Here is a 21038-nt window from a genome sequence, read left to right on the forward strand (position 1 = left end):
TTCAGTTTTGGGCCCCTGACTAGAAAGACACTGAGGCCCTGGAATGTGTTTAGAGAAGGGCAGCGAAGCTGGTGAGGGGTATGGAGCACAGGTGTTATAAAGAGTGGCTGAGGGAACTGGAATTGTTTAGTCTGGAGAAGAAGAGGCTCAGGGGAGACCTTATCACTCTCTACAAGTACCTGAAGGGAGGCTGTGGCAAGGTGGGGATTGGCCTCTTCTCCTGTGTCACTAGCAATAGGACTAGAGGGAATGGCCTCAAGTTGCACCAGGGGAGATTTAGGTTGGATGTTAGGAAAAACTTATTCTCCAAAAGAGTGGTGAGGCACTGGAACAGGCTGCCCAGGGAGATGATTAATCTGTCATCCTTGGAGGTTTTCAAGAAATGTTTAGATGTTGTACTGAGGGACGTGGTTTAGTGGGAAATACTGATGATAGGTGGACTGTTGGACTGAATGATCTTGGTGGTCTTTACCAACCTTGGTGATTCTGTGATTAGTTACTTGCAAAACAGTAGCATATGCTTCAGTTTGTACATTTTCCCAACTGTGTGACATCACTGTAGTCTGTAGGTGATATGGGCTTTGGAAGATCTGTTCTGCTTTCATCATCTTGATAGATTCCAAATTGCCATCACCTAGAATGTATTCCACATAAGGTGAAAAAATATCTTCTAATAGTCAAGGCAGAAATCAAAATATAATTAACAATAAATAATATTATGATTCTTCTTGAATTGTTACATCTACCTGTTACATGATCCAGCTCCCTTCTCTTTTGCATTAGGATCTGGAAAGATAAGGTAAACACTGCAGATATTTCATTCTAATGATGTATTTTGTATTCACACAATGTGGTATCTTGAGGTGTAAGTGACATTTACTCAAAGGCAATTTGTTGATGTACTCATCTTCCTGTAAGTGGGGCATAAAGTTTTATGTTCTTCATTATAGACAAGGAGACATGCAAGATGTACACCACCCAGCTGGTAACATTAGATTTTGAATACATTACCTGGTGTGAAATGTATTACAACATATCTCAACAGACTAAATGTTGTAAACACCATTTTGGGGCTCTGCTCTGAAGAATGCATTTGAGTCTGTACAGCTGTGAATATGTATGCAAATTTACACAATCATTTTCATTGCAGAGACTAGCAAGATTTCTGAGTTTCATTAGAGGTAGTGCAAGTGTCTCTGGGTCACTTGTAAGGTTATAATATGGTGAACTATATTATGAATTATTTATATTAATGTATATTGATATGTTATGGATCTTCTTTGGTGTTAATGATCATGGGATTTACAACAAGAAAAGTGCAGAAAAAGTTGTTTTACATTGACCGATATTCGATAATTAGAATGATAATAAAAAACATGGTCCCCAAAGGTTGACTTCTATGGTGTAACTATATTTAATAGCATAACATTTCTCAACAATCACTTTTCCAAACAAAGGCTGCAGCTGGTTTACTAAATAAACTATTTTATTAGTCAAACAGACTCCCAAGACCACATTAAGAAAGGTTTGTATTTGCTCACCATGTTAGAAGCAGTAAACTGCAGTTGAGATTGTTAGGTTGGATCATCATCCAGATACTACAGTTCAAATATGAAATTTGTGGGTGATTTTTGCCATCATAAATCCATCTCCATGGTTTACAGTAAAATGTCCATTAAAATGAAAAGGAATACTTGACATTGTGTCTTGTTAATGTGCATAGATTGTATGAAATGTTTTCACACAAATATATTTTATACAATTGATTATGCATAGTATAACACACTGTAATGTTATTTTCTTCAGGTGTCTTGCTGGATTTTCTGGACAGTTTTGTGAAATAGAAGTTAATGAGTGTAATTCATCACCTTGTCTACATGGTTCAACCTGTGAAGATCATGTCAATGGGTACACTTGTCAGTGTCAAAAAGGTAACTGACATTTGACAGGACAGTGATTAAAATTTCATCTGACTAATGAAAATTTTTGAAAATTTTAACTACAGTGTTCTTATTCTTATTCCACACATTCCCATGCTTAGATCTGCTGGGTGGAATACAGCTGTTTTCTTGTGCTTCCATAGATCAAACTGAACAGCTATTGCAGCATAGGAAATGTAGGGGTTTTAGCAAATATCACAATAAGCCTGCATTGTCCTGCAGTCTCAGATTTAATCTTTTCAGGACTACTCTCTATCTCACTTATAAGGCAGTATATCTTTGTCTTACTAGGACTACATTAATTTTAGGAATAAACTTATACCCAGCTGAAACTTTTTATTTATTTATTTTTATTTTAAAATGTTTTTTGTGTCTAAGAGACACGCAGTAATCTGTAAAGATGCTGTACTCTTGATGTATGAAACACTGGGTGAAAAAATTCTGGTCTTTGCCATTTAGAGGGCCAGAATTCATGATCATAACAGTCCCTTCTGACCTTCAAAGTCTGAGTTATCACCTATCTTTTGTAGTATACACATTTTTTCATACCTGTTCACTAATAAAATTAACTTAAAAGCTAAAAAGTTGTACTTTTTTTATCATTACTGTGCTTCAAACATAAAAAAATAACAAAACCAAAATATGTCCCCCCCCCCCCTTTTTTAAAGCTACTGATAATGTAAGTATATTTGAATACAGACTTTTAAAAATTGCTTTCTAGCTGAGGGCTCTAACTTCTGTTTCTACGCAACGAAATTTCTCTCTTAAACCTTTTCCTTTCTTTTTTGTAGCATTGACTGTTGTAATCTATCCACTTTTCCTTCCACAGTATGATGATAATGCACAAATTCAGCAGGTTAGAAAGGTCAAAAATTAAGATAGGTATTTCCATAAATTTTCTGCTTAAATTTCAGGAAAAAAAAAAAAAGTGGCTTGTGTTGCACTCTGCAGATCTGAAATGAGATTAGAAATTTCAGGGAACATTCTACCCTTGACTATTTTTAGTCACAAGAGAGCTAACAATACAGTTAATTCTGTAGGTGAAGGGAAACCTGTCAAGTCAATTAATTCAAGTAAGCAAGAGTGTATCCAAGTTTTACTTGTTTGCTTACCTATGTCTCTACAGAAATAAGAATCAGCAAATGTTAATTTCCCCAAGAGATTTTCAGTAGAGTATGATTGTAATGTCTGTATTGTTTGGGTTCTGACTTCTGACTGCTTTTATTTTTTTTTTCCTACTTCAGGAAACCACGGCTCAAAGGCAGTTCATTGTACTGTCTTCCGTATACTACGTAAATAGATGTGAGGATTACTTATAGTTACTCATAGCTTTATTGTTTGATTGATGGTTCTAGATTTTAGTGATCTTTTATTTGTTTGTTTTTCTTGACAGGATGGGAAGGCTTGCATTGTGAGTTAGATGTTGATGAGTGCATATCCAACCCCTGCATACATGGCATCTGTGTTCAGAGTGACCCTAGTTTTGGTTATTCCTGTTTTTGCAAGCCGGGATTTGTGGTGAGCTGCTGACATTCTTTCTTCTCCTTTCCTTAACCTGACTTCTAGTTGTTGCACAGAAAATGTTGTATGTAATCCCTTGTCACTTTATCCTCACTCTGATAAAACCTGGCCTTCCAGAAAAAAAAAAAAACAACAGTATTTTTGTAACTTCTTTATTCTTTTTACTCATTTTATTAACTCTAATATTCCAGAGAACTATATACCTAATATTCACAAAAAGTAAAAAAAGAATGATTGTGTGTAGTGGCTTTATCAGTCATCAAAGTAAATTAATTTTTTTACATACATATTAAGATTACTTGTATTTCAGACTATGTCATACAGACTTATGTTTTGAAAATGAGTTCCCTGACAGTAAATCAAACACATCATTTGAATGCTCATCCCTGTGGGCTTTTGTCCTGTGTTTTATTTTCTCTATTTAACATATCAATAGAACCCTTTGATGATGCTTTAATGCAAGTTATGTTATTTATCTAAGATTGAAATTTTCACTCTGCCACCACCACTTTATGCTGTTTCTTAATGCTATTGGAGATGTGTAGTAGCTATCTACAATTTGAGCTTGTATTTTACCTTATTACACTTCAAGTTTAATTTACTAGTATCATTTAATATTTTGGAGTTATTAACAAGGAGAGTAAGGAGTATATGATCTTTTACCTAAAAAAAATCTTAGTATTTTTTACCTGTACAACTCTAACCTTGAAATTCTTAATTGATTGACTTTACTTTATAAATTATGACGAGTGTGCTCATTTTAATATCTATTCACCATTTGATTGCTGTATTGAAGACTGTAAAATAGAAGGAACAAATTGATGTGAATAGGACTCCTATTTACCTTCACAAATTCTGTGCAGACAAGTCAAGAAAGAAGGAAGTGACTTTTCAGACTTAAGACAATTGTAGGGCTTTTTTCCAAAACAGAAATTTCTTGTTTACCACAAGTGAGAGAAAAACAAACTGCAATAGAGCAGAAAAGAAAAAAAGTCTAAAAGGTGGAAAAACTTCTGTCTACCCTCAGTTCTTCTTAGGCATTGTATTAATCTCTGCCCTTATGCATGTTCCATCCCCAGCATAGCTGAATATCCCAGTGCATGTCAAAAAGTACAAGTGTCAGTTGGGCTTCTCCATAAGAGAAGGCAAACCTGAAGCAAAGGAGCAGCAAAGTAGGTGTGGGTTATGTCCTTACAGGTAAGGACTGGAGTCCCACAGTATTTAAACAAGGAAAGCAGAGCAAGTCCAGTGATGGTGGCAACCATGTTCATCCAGAAAGTCCCAAGTGCATGATCATAAGGCAAGCCTGAGGTTAAGCCAGGATGTGAACATAGTGAGGCAAGGTCATGACTAACTACTAGGCTCACTATAGTAGGCTTTACCTCCATAGTAAGCTACAGTTTTTGTTTATGATTAGATTAAGGGTCAGTGACAAGTATCTGAGTGTAAATGAAGCTTCTGAGCTCATGAAAGTGAGACATCTCATATGTCTTTCTCACAATTCAGCTCTTTTCACAGCTTTCCAATCCAAGGTTTCACAGCTGCACCATACCAGAGCTGACCTTGAGCAGAGGGAGCTAAGCCAGTGAGTGGGATGGAAGAGGATGCAGAAGCAGACTGCAGAAAAGTGTTAGTCACAGGTTGATTAGAGCCTCAGTAATAAATAATATATTCAGTAAACACTGAATCATGAATATGCTCTTTTTCAGGCTCAACAAACCTCAGCTCTCTCAGCCTCTGCTACATGGGAGATGCTCCAACTTTTAATGATCTCTTTTGGTTCTTTGCTGGCTTCTCTCCAGTAGCTTCATATCTCTCTTGTATTGGGAAGCCCAAAAGTGGATACAGTACTCTAGATGTGGCCTCATCTACTGAGTAGAGGGAAGACATCAGTTCTTATTGGCAATGTTTACCTTGCCCAGTGCTGCTGTTGGTGGCGGTCTTCTTTGGTACAGGTGCTTATTGTTGGCCCATGTTCAATTTGTTATCCACCAAGACAAAAGTTGCTTTCTTGTGTGTCAGCCTCCAGCATGTACTCGTGAATGAGATTTTCCATCCCAGGTGCAAAGCTTTGCATTTCTCATTCTTGAGTTTCCGAAGATCTTTTCATCACATTCCTTAAGCCTTCTGAGGTCCATGTAATAGTAGTAGACTCATCTGACTTACCAACCACTCCTCCTTGATTGTGTGTCACATGGAAATGTGCTATGGGTTCACTTTGTCCCATCATCAGTAAATGAAGAACTCAGCTCTATCTCACCTCTAGGGCGATACTAGCCTCTAGGGTACATGCTAGGGACTGGCCTTCAGCTCAACGTTGCACTACTGATTCCTAAAGAGAGGACTTTCAGCCTGATAGTTTAGCCATCTTTTAGTCCATTTTGCCATACAATCTTCTAATCCCTTTTTTACCAGCTTGTCTGTGAAAATATTATGGGAAAAAGTGCTGAAACCTTTAATAACCTCAAGATAGAAAACATTCACTGCTTTCCCCTCATCTGCCAAGCAAGTCGTCTTATCATAGAAAGCTATCATGTTGGTAAAGCACAATTTCCTCTTCATAGCTCATTGTTGGCTATTGCTAATCATGCTCATGTTTGTCCTTTCTCTGCCTAGAAATCATAAAATAATAGAATCACAGAATGGCTTGGGTTGGTAGGGACCTTTAAGAGCATCTAGTTCCAACTCTCCTGATGTAGCATGGACACTTCCCTCTAGAAATGGTTTCTAGGAGTAGCTGAAACATCATCTACCTAGAAACTGAGGTGTGGCTGACTGGCCTGTAATTCCCTGGATGTTCCTTCTTGCCAATCTTGAAGATAGGAGAGTAATATAAATTCTTCCAGTCACCAGGAATTTCTCCCATTTGCAGTGACTATTTATCTGTAGTTTTGTAAAACTTGTATTTTACCATAAATCATATACTAGTGCACATAATCTGACTGAATTTACTGATGATCTAGTGAAAGAAGGAATAGAAATTTTGTAAGGAGCTTTTTTGCAAAGTACAATGGAGATAGTTGATACTTCCCTGCAGTTCATAGCAGCTGCTGTTTTCATTGTCTTTAAAAGCAGGTTGGCATTGAAAACAAGGTCAGGATGAAGGATGTGTAATTTGAGAAACACTGTTTATTTGGAAAATACTCAGATCTTCATGCTAAAAGAATCTCCTTTTGTTCATGAAGTATTCATACTTCTCCTACTCAAACAACTGTAATAGAGAAGATCATTGTGCTATTTAGTTAGTATTTCTATCCAAAAATATAATCTGAATGCCAAATAAAACTATCAGAGAGCAAGTTTAAAATCTGTAGAAATTATTTTTTCACTTAATGCAAAATGCATTGGTATAAGTCCATGTTTCACTTCAGTGTAGAGGAAAAAAGTAGAAATAAATCAAAAAATGAGGATAGGTCCATCCTTATTTAAATTACTCTTCTAAATGTTACCCTGGCTTAGAGATTTTCTGAATTACTCATTGCTAGAAAATGTAATGGCATTTTTGGCTTTATTGGATATAAAATCTTCTTGTTTTCTTCATGTATTTTTTCTCATGTATTCTTTATTAGCTTGTTGAAGGTGGGACTAGATAGGCATTTGATCCGAGCCATGGAGACCATTTTTCTATTAGTATTTAGCTTGGGCATTACCTATATAATATGAACAAACCTGTAAAGAAGTTGCAAATTTCTGAGGTAGCTGGAATTTAAGATTTCTTTACTTTTATTCCATTAACCACTGTTCCATCTTCAGTCCATAGATTCCACTATGCTTTGGGATTTGCACAGTAGAGAAATGGAAAAATAGTAAAAGGTGCAACATACCTACCTTCAGTTTGAAAACCAAAGACACTTGGGATCTAAACATCTCAATATGGATATTTGTTAGGCCCCCAGTGGATTCTGGTTCCTTACTATGAGTCAGTATGTAGTAGAAACAGTGGAATTCCCAGAGGAGTCATTTTTCCAGCTAAAGTGTATGTTAAATATGTCTTCTGTAGTCTATATATGCAATGTTATCTGAAGTATGTATCATAAAGTATGGGTCATGAATTTTCTCAGAAAGTTTGGGAGTAAGAACATAATCAGTGGTGAATAGAATAAATATTTATTTTTGAAATGGAAAGATCTATGGAAGCATACCTACTTTTAAATATAAATCTACAGCATTTTCCTTCCTGGAAATTGTTTAAGTAAAGCATTTACAGTCACTTTCAATGCTATCAAATTTGTCTGTGACAATTCGATATACCCTTCACGCACAGTGGAGTTTATCCGCATCTGCTTAGTTTTCACAAGTAATAAAATCGCAATAAAATACTGCTCACTATTCCATGTTGTAGTAAGAAAAGTACACTAACTTGTCAAAATGAAAGTCAGAACGAAGAGTAAGTTTTACAGCAGTAAGAAAGATTATTAGGCAGAAATCTTATTCACATAACGAACTGATCATTTGTGCTATGTATGGAATTAGAATAGAGGGAGAAAGAAATATTTTTATACAGATGTCTAAGATATAAATTGGCCTGCTGTTCCTTCATGTTTTAGAAGACTGATATAGCCAGGTATTTTATAAGATGCTATGAGTTTACAGGTTAGCTTATCTGCTTGCCAAAATAAATCAAGTACTTGACTGAAACAAACATGGATGTATCTAAATCAGTCCAAAACCCTCTATTGAAACCTCTTCCATTTCAAACATTGAACTTTGAACACTGAACTTTGGGTCCCTCACTGAAAGAAAGACATCAAGGCCCTGGATCATGTTCAGAGAAGGGCAACAAAGCTGGTGAGGGGTCTGGAGCACAGGCCTTACGAGGAGCAGCTGAAGGAGCTGGGATTGTTCAGTCGGGAGAAGAGGAGATTCCGAGGAGACATTATTGCTCTCTATAACTACCTGAAGGGAAGTTGTATTGAGCTGGGAGTCAGCCTCTTCTCTTATGTAACTAGTGATAGGACTAGAAGGAATGGCTTCAAGATGCACCAGGGAAGGTTCAGGCTAGACGTTAGGAAATACTACTTCTCTGAAAGGGTGGTCAGGCACTGGAATGGGCTGCCCAGAGAGGTGGTGGAGTCACCGACCCTGGAGGTGTTTAAGGAATGTTTGGACATTGTGTTGAGGGTCATGGTTTAATGAGAACTGTTAGTGATGGGTGGATGGTTGGACTGGGTGATCTTGCAGGTCTTTTCCAACCTTGGTGATTCTGTGATTCTATGATTCTATGACTCTAACTGAAATGACTTCTAAAAACTGAATTTCAGAGTCCCCATTCCTGCTTTTTGTGTGTCCTGATGTTTTGTATCATCAAATGTTGATAGAGATCTCAGAAGTGTGTTTCAAGCTATTTGAAAAAAATTGGACCAGATAGGCAAGAGAAAACTCATATCCATCTCATGTGAGGGAAAGTGTGCAACCAACACATGCTTACTGAATGCTGCTTGGATTTTAGATATGCCCCAGTTCTGGGAGAAGCTTCAATTGGAACTTGTATCTCAGATTTTAAACATGGTACACTTCAGAGGATATCAGGCTTCAGCACTTTATATTAAAAGACCATATTTATTCAATGTATCAGTGGTGTTGGGTTGATGGATGGACTTGATGATCTTAGAGGTCCTTTCCAACCTTAGTGATTCTATTGTTCTTTAATGTAGCTAGAAATAATGATGATAAAATCATTGACAAGCCCAACCATAAATACCATCGATTATTGGAAAACCTAGCATGCAGGGTTATGTGTCAGATTGTACAACATCAGAGATGCTTGTCTTTCAGGGATGAAGTTATGCATATTTTAAATACCTATCCAAATGCAGGAGATCCTTCTTAGTTATCAAAGTTAGCTCTCTGCTCATGTAGCCCACTAGTTCATTACAGCAGAAGTGAAAATAAAATGAACCTAGGCTGGATTCAGTGTATACTTATTTCACATTCACATTCTTATTTGACAGAGTGCATTTAATTCACATAATTATTGCTTTGAAAGAAATGTATTATTTCTTTCCTTTATTACAGAATATTGATTATGAAATTTTAAATGTATTATTAGAAAGAATATTTCGGACTTCCCATGAATTGTTAGCCTTGTCAAAAATAAAGCTCCAGTTTAAAACTACTGCTACGCTTTTATTTTTCAAAAAGTAAACTACAAACCGAATATATTAAAATGGTGCTGTAAGAAGATTTGTTAACTAGCAACAAGTAATGAAATACAAAAAGAAAACATATCTTTAACTTGACAATCAGACCGATCTGTAGGTTTTCAGATAACTGTCAGTACAGTTCTCTGTATAGCTTCATACTAACTTCCTAAATAGAGGTTGCACCTTTATATAAAGATGATTATTTTAATTGACAAGACCAGTATCTTTGATACTTTACAAATACAAACTTGTGGGGAAATAACTTGTATTGATAATTTGTAGTACTGAGTGGGAATAAAAAATACCATTTAGCTAAAAAATTTAAATATACAATTATGCTATTAAATTACTTGAACAATATTTTCAAGTTGATTAGATTTGCTTTTGAAAATGTGAACATTTTAATATAAGCAAACAACACTTTAGAATCAAAAGAAAGCAATAATTTGAACTAGCATGACTATGAAATGCAAATTGCCTTCAAAAATGGCTTTTAAAAATTCTCTTTCAGGGACGAAGCTGTGAGCTTAATTACAATGATTGCCTTATACAATCCTGCTCCAGTGGGTTTCTCTGCGTTGATGGAATAAACAATATCACCTGTTTACCTACTATCTCCCAAAGTAAGAAAACTGAAATGGCTGAATTGTTTCCTACTGAAAGTTTAGATAATGACCTTCCATCAGCGCTAGCAGTATCTATGGAACTTTGGTCTAAACACGCTATCCCTGATTTTCATACAGAAGAGGTGGCCCAAGGTAAGAAAAATATGCTTTTAAGTCATGTTTATATCAAGCTTTTTTTCCCTGTTAGTGCCTTTTTTTTATGCGGTAAGAGTATTCAAAGTATATTTATTTTCTTCTTCAGCATGTTGTTTTTCGCTTCCTATACTATTCTTTGTTCTTGTAATTAAGAAAGGACAGTGGATTAAATTACATCTTTATACATAATTGGAAAATTGCTTTTTCTCTCATGGACATTTTTCTCCAACATCTTGCATACCCAACAAGGAAAACTGCACTTGCTTTTAGCATGGTTTTCAGTTTACTTTGTTAGAGAGTAAAATTTCACGTGCCTGATACAATGTTCAGCTCTCTGACCCTAATGCCAGTCTCCCCTTCTTTCTTCCACAGTAATTTACTTTACCATCTGGGTACTTCGTTTTTCCTTTTCAAGTTCACATCTTTTCTGAGTGCTTATTTTTCTGTGCATCTAGATGGTTTTGCACTAAAAATGTCAGGAACAAGCCTCTTGATATATCTGCTATTCCAAGTGTTTTTAATGTGATCTTTTGGGGAATCCCAAAATTGTCCCTATCCTTTTTTTTTTTTTTTTTTTTTTTTTAATATATATTTAAAGTCAGCACCAGGTGTAACAGTTTATTTTGAAGACTGCATCTTCATTGTCACATGATGTTATATGCACAACATGTGCATCTTTGTGCTTATGCTTTTTTTTTCAGATTTTTTTTTTTATTATAAACTCTTTCAAAGTATTTACTTTCAATACATTTACTTACTTATAAGTAAGCCAGGATTTCTGTTTTTATTTTTATAAGTTTTACTGAGTATTTGATTTCTGTACAGACTAGTCTTTTTGGAAGGTATACCTTAGGAGTCATTTTGTTGTTGTTGTTGTTGTCTAATTAATAGGTAATATTCCTTCTTGATGTAGGTAATGAGGCTGACAAAAAATGCAGTTACTAAATGCAGTTACATCTGTACCTCTTCCAGAATATCATGTCATCTAGTTTACTGGTATTCTCAATGGATAAGATGTGTAATTCATTCATTTTATATTGATTCACAGCAGCTATGGATTTAGAAAATTTAATACTTCTGCTCTGAGGTGCACCATTTGTTCTGGTGCTGGCCCTCATACAAAATATGAATAATGAGAGAGTTTGCATTTACTCAGCTCTTGAGGTCACTAAAACCCATTCTATGCTTTTATTAAAAATATGATTTACAGAGTTGTATTTGCTATATAATACCTTGATAAGACTGAGTAAGGTTTTAGTGGTCATATAATTTGCTGCAGAATCAATTTGCTTGGGCGTTCATTTTTTTTCCTCCCTTTCCTTCCCTTTTCCTTTTCCTCTTCTTTCTTAACATCTTTATCCATATACATCTACAAAAGCATATATTTTTTAGCTGAGGGATACTTCTAATCACCAATCTGGCAAGCTAAGCTATAAACTAGGAAGACTATCACTTCAGAGTTAAACAGTGTTTAGGATAGGAAAGTCAACAGATGTTATCTCTTCGCATGTTATTTGTTTTGCTGTTCAGCTCTGTAAAAACAAAGACTAATATCACACCTGTACCACATGTGGCTTCCAATACTTCCACATATATAAGATTATACTTCTTTCCCAGTATATTTATGATAGTATCTCATTTATCACACTTTTTTTTTTCTTACCACAACTTTAATCTCTAAAATAAAAGAACCAGACTGTTCCTTTGTCTGCCACAGACACAAGTTCAGTAATTAGTAACATTCCAGAGACTTCAAGAGAATTAAATAGCAAGTCATTGCTCTCCCATGGATTACGGTTTACTACTGCTTCTACAAGCGTGCTGTCAGTTCTCTCTTGTCTGTTGCAAAATGAATCGTGAAGAATTATCAGATGTCTTTTCAGTACCAGAAGAGCAATAGAGTTTGCAAAGCCCTTCAGTAATTTCTGATTCACCTACTAAGATATTTATTTAAAAACAGAAATCTCTCCTTGTTTTGTTAGTTATTCATGAAACTCAAATGCAAACATCTCTTCCTAGTTAGTATCTAGCTATTACTTTTTCATCCATCAGCCAGAGACTTGCAAACATTAAATCACAGTCTACTGATTCTTTAAGTGAATTAAGCTGGATATGAGCAACATATTCTTTGGAATAAAACTCTTTGATGTATTCCCAGACCAAGTTCTGCACAGCAAACAGTCTCCATTTTATGAGGCATTTTGGATGAACTCAGCAATATTAAACAGCTGGTATGCACTAATGGGAGCTACTGCTATTACTTCTGCGTATTTATTTTCTTCATCTAGCAGAATAACATCATCAGTGGAGTTCACAGAAATTCATCCTCATATCCCACTGCAGAAAATACACACACTGATAGGACTTTCTGTGCTGCCTTTATCTTCAGAAGAATCATATACTCACTTTCTATCTACTGCCTATAGGTCTCAGCTATAGATCTACTGGTTGAATACCCTAAAAATTTTTCATTCCCAGTATTTTGTAGTGAAAAGTAATGTTACTCAGTTTTATCTGTACAAACTGTCTGCAAATATAAATTCATAACATATTAGTAGCAAAGTATCTTTTACCAGCTATCCTGTTTTAAATTCTCCCTTGCAAAATACTAGCAACTCTGTTCTGGAATGCATGAGCTGAGCGGGCACTATTGTTGTGCGTGTTAAGGAACTTCTTATGAATGTAAACACTTTTACCAAGACTTGACCACATATCTGCAGCTCAGTTTCAACTTTTATCAACTAATGACCACTGTTAAGTTTCTCATATCTATTCAGACAACTTTTTGACGTGGTGCACTTTTAAACCAAGGTAAAACTGTCTGTCACAGTTACAAGATGCTTGAATGGAGCAACTTGTTCAATGGATGTGACACCTTACTAAGGTCGTATCACCTAGAAGAATTAAAATGTGTTCTTGGCTATGAATGTATAAAGAGGTTTCAGAAGAAGATTTTTTTTTTCCCTGTGGGTGTTTATCCATGTAGATTTCATTGCTGATGTGCATACATAAGTAAACAGATAAAATTCTTTCTGTCAGAAACGCACCCTTATGCTCATGAGGCCAACTTGTCCAAGCAGGTCTTATTCTCCTGTATATTACCAACTGGTCAAGATATGAATCAACACAGAAGCTTGAAATCTAGTGAATAACTACTGGATTAAGATGGGGAGGGAGGGGGCATCTGCAACATCACTGGGCAACCTGTTGTGGAGTCTCACCACCCTCACAGTGAAGAATTTCTTCCTAATACCTAGTCTAAATCTATCTACCCTCTTCCAGTTTAAAACCAGTTTCTCCCCAGCTTTCCTGTAGGTCCCCTTCAAGTACCAGAAGGCTGATATAAGGTCCCCTTAGTGCCTTTTCTTCTCCAGGTGGAAAAGCCCAAGCTCTCTTAGCCTGTCCTTATAGGGGAGGTGCTCTAGCCCTCTGATTTTCTTCATTGACTTCCTCTTGATAGTGTTAATCATCTCTGTCACCATCTGCTGGACTCTTTCTAAGGGATTCCTGTCTTTTTTGAACTGGGGAGCCCAGAACTGGAGAGTATTCCAGATGCGGTCTCCCTGAGGCAGAATATATGGGGAGGATCAACTCCCTTGACCTGCTGGCCATGCTGTTTTAATGTATCCCAGAATACCTTTGGCTTTCTTGACCATGACGGCCATGACCAGCCTGTTGTCTGTCAAGATACTCAGGTCCTTCTCTGCAGTGCTCCTCTCCAGCAGGTCAGCCCCTAACTCGTACTAATGTATGCCATTATTCTTCCCCAGGTGTAAGACTCGTTTTTATTGAACCTCATCAATTTCCTTTCTGTCCAACTCTCTAGTCTGTCCAGGTCTTGTTAAATGGCAGCACAGCCTTCTGGCTTGTTAGTTATTCCTCCCAACTTTGTATCATCAGCAAACTTGCTGAGGATGGACTATCCCTTCATCCAGGTTGATGAAGATGTTGAACAAGACCAGACCCAACACTGACCTGTGGGGAATGCTGCTAGTTACAGGCTTCCAACTAGACTGCACCACTGATCATAACCCTCTAAGCTCTGCCAGTCAGCCAGTTCTCAGTCCACTCCACTGTCCACTCACCTTTGTGTATTATATTCTTCTTCTCTCAGTTCTAATTTTGGAAAAGGAGATGACTGTTAGGCTGACTTTTCTGTTAAAATGTGGGTAGCAAAGGTCACGTGTTTAGAAGACTCAAAAGAGTATAACCAGAAATCAATGTTAACAACACATCTCAGAGAACTAGAGCTTCTACACATAAAATAAATGGTTTTACTTTTATTATTTCTGGAGACTAAAATACTTAAAAATCATAACTTTTCTGAACTGGATTTTCATCCTTTGACTGCACCACATATTGCTACTGCCTAAGGGGTATGTGATATATGGAAAGTGTATGTTATAATATATGTTAGTCTCTTCCAGAACTGTGACATGCAAAGGGATATCTGAAAATGTAATTAGTCAAATTGGCACATACTACAAAGCTTCTTATGAAATCTGACAATTTTTTTATTACTCACTCCTATTCAGTTCTTATTAATTAAACACTCTTAGATGAAAGCAAAATTCAGAGCTTTCATTGTTTTCTGATTCCCATAATAAAGAAATGCTTTTCCATCCTTCTCCTTAATCAGGTTCTGTCCATTTATATGAAGCAGTATGTGCTGAGGTTTCTGAAAAATGTTTAATTTTTTTTACACTTTTGCTTTTTAATTTTGTTTTATCACGTTGGTTTGTGTCTGTTACATTCACTAGAGCTGCTATCACTTTCATGACTATTTGAAACTTCATTTTTTATCAGTTCTGCCAGATAGTATTATTCAATCCATTATGTTTAGTTTCCCTGTTCTCTGTAGCTGTAATCATACGCTGAGTTTAAAAACATCTTGTTATATCTGGTACATCAAGGAAGGAAATAATTTTAACCTGGTTAAGATGCCACCTGTGTAGATTAATGTGGAATTTCATGCCGAGTGAATGCATTGAAACATTCACAGTTCTGTACTGTATCTGCAACTGCTGGAAGCTTCAGTTTGGTAGCTTTCCATATTTTGATCAGAAGAAGTCACTATCCCAAATGATCCAACCACAGACACATAGGCAGGTTAATGGAAGCCTGGCCCATTTCTGTTTTTCTTCAAGTGCAAACTGCTACCCTGCAAGCAAAAGCATTTTGATAACTTCTAACTCTGATGTGTGTGGGTTTTTTTTTGTTTGTTTGTTTGTTTTTTTAAACTCTGATTGCTTCCTCCTCAGACTTAGGCAAGCAAAATAAAGAGGAAATTCTATGTACATGAGTGCTATAGCATGAAAAGAAAAAAGGTAAATGAATTAATATTTTTTTAAGAAAAACATAATTTCTTAATTTCTAAGTTTCTATATGAGAATGAAAACGAATACATGAATATTCTGCAGTGTACAAGGGCTCCTCCAAAAGTAATGCTTCCTATTTGTATTGTGTTTGCCCATGATGTCAGAGGCAGATGGTGGTATGGCAGTAGAGGTTGAATCTTCTCACAGTTATTCCATTACATGTTGCCATTTGACAGATGACAGCAGAGCAGCGGTCTGACAAAATGTCATCTGGCATTGAAGTGTGTACGAAGCAAAGGGGTGTTACTGAATTTCTCCATACGAAAAAAGAATGCACCTATTGACATTCATTGACCCTTGCTGAATGTTTATGGAGACCAAACAGTGGCTGTGAGCACAGTGAGACGATGGGTGATGCATTTCAGCAATGGTGACAGTGACAGTGGGTTGCCTCTGCTCGTGCGCATTTTTACGAGTGCAGCATGCAGACCTCTGTTCATCTCTGGAAAAAATAAAAAGCTTATGGTAGCAACTATGTTGACAAATAATGCTGTGTAGCAGAGAATTTACTCTTTCAAATATTTTGCTTATTGTATCTGTTATAGTTTCCATGAAAACAAATAAGATCCATTACTTTCAGAGCAATATGTCTACATGCTAATATATCTACATATGTGAGTTATAAAAATTGGATGAACACATACTCTACTTTATGCAATGTTTATAAATTACACTTGTAGACACTGAGACATGTCCACATGCATAAGCATTTTGTACCCCTAATAAAGCCAGATGCATTCTCTACTACCAGTGTAAACTGTTCTTAATAGTTTATTCACATTGAAAATTACTTTGTTCCTTTTGAAAATGACTCTTTTACCTTACTTCAACAAATACTTAGTTCAATATTGTTTAATATTCATCTCACTACTATGCTGTACCTATATAGTAAATAATGCTTCAATTATCTATAAAGATGTGTAGATAGTAAGAACAAGTTCAAAATTTGTTAATGTCATACTTTCAAATATATCATCTAATATGTCATAAATTAATGCAGAATGATCAGAGAATGATCAGGAAATTAGAGATGAATATGCGGCTAATTTCCAGTGTGGGATCAGTTTTTTCATATGAATCTCTTATGACCTAATTAAAATGGTGGTAGTGGGAAGATGCACTCCATTACAGTGAAATTTGGAAGAAAAAAAATCAGAAAGTATAGAAGGGATAAATTTAACTAATCTGTAAATATCTCAATCAAATATGTGTAAAGTCCACAACATTTTGGCATTCATGGCTAACTTATAAGAAAGTGAGATTATAGAAGTGTGAAATAAGTGATTTGACTCTATCTGAAGTGCATAAAACAGTCACTGATCATGTGATGGGACATTTGAACCTTTATAGATGGTAAGGTTAAATAAATTCTACTACTAAAATAATTTGATGTTTCTGACTAAATAGAAATCCTTATCATTTTCATTGATTTTTGTTATGTATTGTTTAGCCAGAGGAAAATTGATATGTTAAGCCAGCCTATTAAGTTAGGGCATCTCATTTTCATTTCAGAAATACTTTACCTTGATTTTTTTTATTATTTTTATTTTTTCACTTCGTGTACTCCATGTCAACAGCAGGCATAATGTAGAACTCACATAAATGTATCAGCATCATTGACACTTCAGGTAGCAATTCTACTAATGATTTTAAAAAACTACCATGAGAAACTGATTCATATAATTCTGTGTTATCCAATGCTGACTGATTTCCATGAAAATTAACAAGCAGATTTTTCAAGGAGATTGCATACAAGGATACATCTATAGTGGAAGCCTTATTGAAGACAGTGATTCAGAGCAATACAAAGTATAATTGCAAAATAAAGTCTTCAATCAGAATTGTGCATATCTCAGAAACATGTAGTTAGATCTAGCTTTTTTTAAAAAAATGGAGGTAATTTAGATAGCATATTGTCATCTTAAAAAAGACGATGGTTATAAATGCCAGATTCTTATCTATGGTGGATGAAATTTCCCGTGAGCTGACCAAGCTTGACAACTATATTCTGCCTTTTAACTATCTAAATGTGTTCCACTAATATTTAAATGGTGTCTTTAGTTTCTTTTGTCCTTCTGCACAGAGGTTCATTTTGCCTCATAGTGCTAAGACAATGATAGTTTACAGCTGAAAGTATTTTAATATTGGGAAAAAATCTCTTGGCACACATGCAAATGATTGAAGATTTTGAGTGCTAAGAATACTGAAGCCACATTAGAAACAGAATATATGAGAGTTAGCAGCTTCTGTCATTCAGAGTTTCAAAGCCAGTTGAAACTGAGAGAATGGCATCTCTGGTTTGGGACTGACTTAAGCACTAATTTGTTTTTACAGTAACTCATAAGAATTACCTGCTTTCGTTAAATAATTCTGTGTTAAGTTTCCTGCTGTATTTATGTTGGTTTAGGTTGCAGATTTTTGGACCAAAAGAATTGCAGTGCATTAGTACAATAATAGCATTCATGAGGACAGCAAAGAATGCACACAGGAGTGTTCTGAAAGTCTGAAATTTCACTTGTTCTTTAAGTTCTGTTTAGCCTGAAAAGACTGTTCAATTTTCTTTGCAGAACAGTATTGGGAGCTCCATGCAACTGGCATTTTGCATTTAAATTTTAGAGCAGTTAGTGTAAATACTGAATTTCTTCCTACTTTACTCTTAAACCCAAATGTTGAATATATTCAAAATAATAATAATTTATGTAGTTTAAAATTATAACAAAATTTTTAGAGTCTAGGCAACCCCCTAGTAAGAATTTTTGTCATTACATTTTTGAACAATCTATTACTTGATATAATAGGAAATACATCCCAAATGCTCAGGTTAGTTTTCAAAAATACTGTTACATGATCTGGAGTTTAGTAATCCTTAGGGATGATTTAGCAGCATTCAGGAAGTACAAACACAGCCTGTTAAACTGTTCCTACATCTTAATTGAGAAAATAAAGCTTAAAAAATTAAGGAGTCCTGATAACAGTCACTGGGATCCCCCAAAGAGGGGACTACAATAGGAGGGGTGCACGGTTGTGTTCATGTACAAAGTCTCTAATACTTAATTTGATAAGTATTACTCAAACATAGGTATTTGCATTTAAATTCTATTACATAATGATAAAGTAGTGTAGTTCTCCTTCCTCCAAGATTGGAGAATAAATATCAAGGATGGATGATATATGATATTCCTTGTAAGTGATAACCATGACATTTCTGGATAACTTTGAGTAAACTTGACTTGTATTTAAGTTTCTCCTAAGAAAAGATGATCAATAATTACATGGAAAGAATTGTTTCCTTGAGTGGTTCCATCTTGGAAATTGTTTTCTGTTGGTTGTGATCTCTACTGGCATGAACAGAGACAGTGGCATGGGAGAAAGAAAGTGTTGACCAAACATAATATATACATTATTTGTATGTATTGTTCTCAAATCATGAGAGCCTGGAGAGTCAGGGCAGGGTAGTCAAAAGTGCATGCACATTGAAATAATGATATATAAGAAGCAAGCAGTAAAACTGATTGAGAATGTGAGTATTCAGGATGACAAGTTTAGAGAAGAGCGCTGAAATAGTACAACACGTTATTGGTCCTCAGGAAAACTAGTTTCTGCCAAAATATTGATTTTTAATATCTCTTTATTTACTCTAGTGGAAAAATGAATCCTTGTGAGAAAAGCTGTAGTCTTCTTAGGGAGAATGGGTCATGTAGATTCACAGTTATACCCTTTCTGTACATCTAATTTTAACAGGCTTGTAAAATTGTGAGCTAGGGTGGGTTATGCACCTCACACCTTTGACCAGGGGGTTGTCTTATTTCAAGTAGCCAGTAAATATTTATGTGCAATTATGGGAAACATAAAATGACCTCATAAGCCAATCCTGTTTTTTCCTCTGATGTCACATGGGTCACTTTGTCATAAAGACTGAACTGATTACTCAATACTCTTGAGATGATTATGCCTGATTAACAGTATGTTGCCCTGTGGCTTAACTTGGCCTGGGCAGCAATTTGTTGCACATAGCTATTCTTTATTTTCTTCTTAAAATAAAATACATTTTTTCCCTATTAGTTAGTACCCAATATGCAACTAGACCAAAGTCTCTCTAGGGTGTGTTGTCTCAGCACTGCTTCAGAAGTGCTTTAAATATCTCCCTATAGCTTTTTCCTAGCATTGCCAGGACATGTATTACTAAACAATTGACAGGGAACCTCCACTGATATGAGAGGACAAATAGGATAGCTGAAAAGAGATTGGACTGTTGCCTTTTCTGCATACCTAGATAGATCAAGAATATACCAAAATAAAAATATTTCTACCTTTTTGTTGGCTGGAATTAGTTGCTCTACAACTAAAGATTGTAACCTACAACTTCTGGGTACCATTTTCTATATTGGAGGAAAAGAGAAATGTTAACCTCTCTTGGTATAGTTTATTCTAGAGGTTCTTTTGTTCTTCCAAGGTGGGCAGATGCAAGGCTGTTAATCCTTAGTTAATGATTTGCTTTTTTGCAATGTCATATATTCCAAATAGCAAAGAAACCCGCTAGAGTAAAGTATCAATTTCAGTCATTGTATCTATTACAAACAGCTTCTGTAATGTTCAGAATGTAGTTAGTATCACAGTAAATGAGATGGAAAAGTATGGAGGGAAAAAAAAAAAAAAAAAAACCCTGAAGATTTCCACTTATAAATATGAGTTAATAGTCTAGAGTTCACTTCCGAATAGGAGTAAGAATGAGAAAATCAAAATAGTTTTTCTTATGCAAACAATAGTTCCCTTTCAATACAGTGCTTCTCACAGGGATAGCAGTGTGTCTCTGAATATTTTAAATATTGAGCAGAGGATCTCTCTGTATGTGTTGAACAAAGTATTTTCAGTTTCTCATGATTTCTTGATTTGCTATCTCAATATTCAAATGTTGATGTTTTTCTCCAAAGTGAAGAGATAACTATTAGCATTTTTTTCTTAATTACTGGAGACTACTCAATGTTCCTTAAAAAGAAAAATAAGTGAATTTAGTTATAGCAGAAGTTATTATAGGCTCTGCGACACTTATTTTTACTAAATGGATTTTTAATATTTTGTAATTCTGGCCAAAATGCAATTCAAACTGAGTTTTAAATTTAATTAAAAGAAGAGAAAGTGTGAGATGGAAAGAGAAAGGAATTAAGAACTTCATTAGGGAGTGGGCTCATTTACTATATTTACTTTATCGTAATTTATATTAATAAGACATGGAGGATAAAAAGTGGTAGAATTTCTTTTATTTTCCCACATAATACTTTGAAGTGGGTATGTCTG

At 35.4% G+C, this 21038-nt stretch overlaps 1 protein-coding gene across 1 annotated transcript in view; it reads left to right on the forward strand.

The window, feature by feature from the left end:
• Positions 1-21038, forward strand: part of EYS (eyes shut homolog) — a 676382-nt gene that overhangs the window by 325736 nt on the left and 329608 nt on the right. Inside the window, exons 21-23 of the mRNA XM_040698528.2 lie at positions 1807-1931; positions 3334-3458; positions 10116-10362. Coding sequence (XP_040554462.1) covers positions 1807-1931; positions 3334-3458; positions 10116-10362 — 497 coding nt within the window. The remainder of the gene's footprint in view (positions 1-1806; positions 1932-3333; positions 3459-10115; positions 10363-21038) is intronic.

This window comes from Gallus gallus, chromosome 3 (genome assembly GCF_016699485.2).
Source record: "Gallus gallus isolate bGalGal1 chromosome 3, bGalGal1.mat.broiler.GRCg7b, whole genome shotgun sequence".
Lineage (NCBI taxonomy): Eukaryota > Metazoa > Chordata > Aves > Galliformes > Phasianidae > Gallus > Gallus gallus.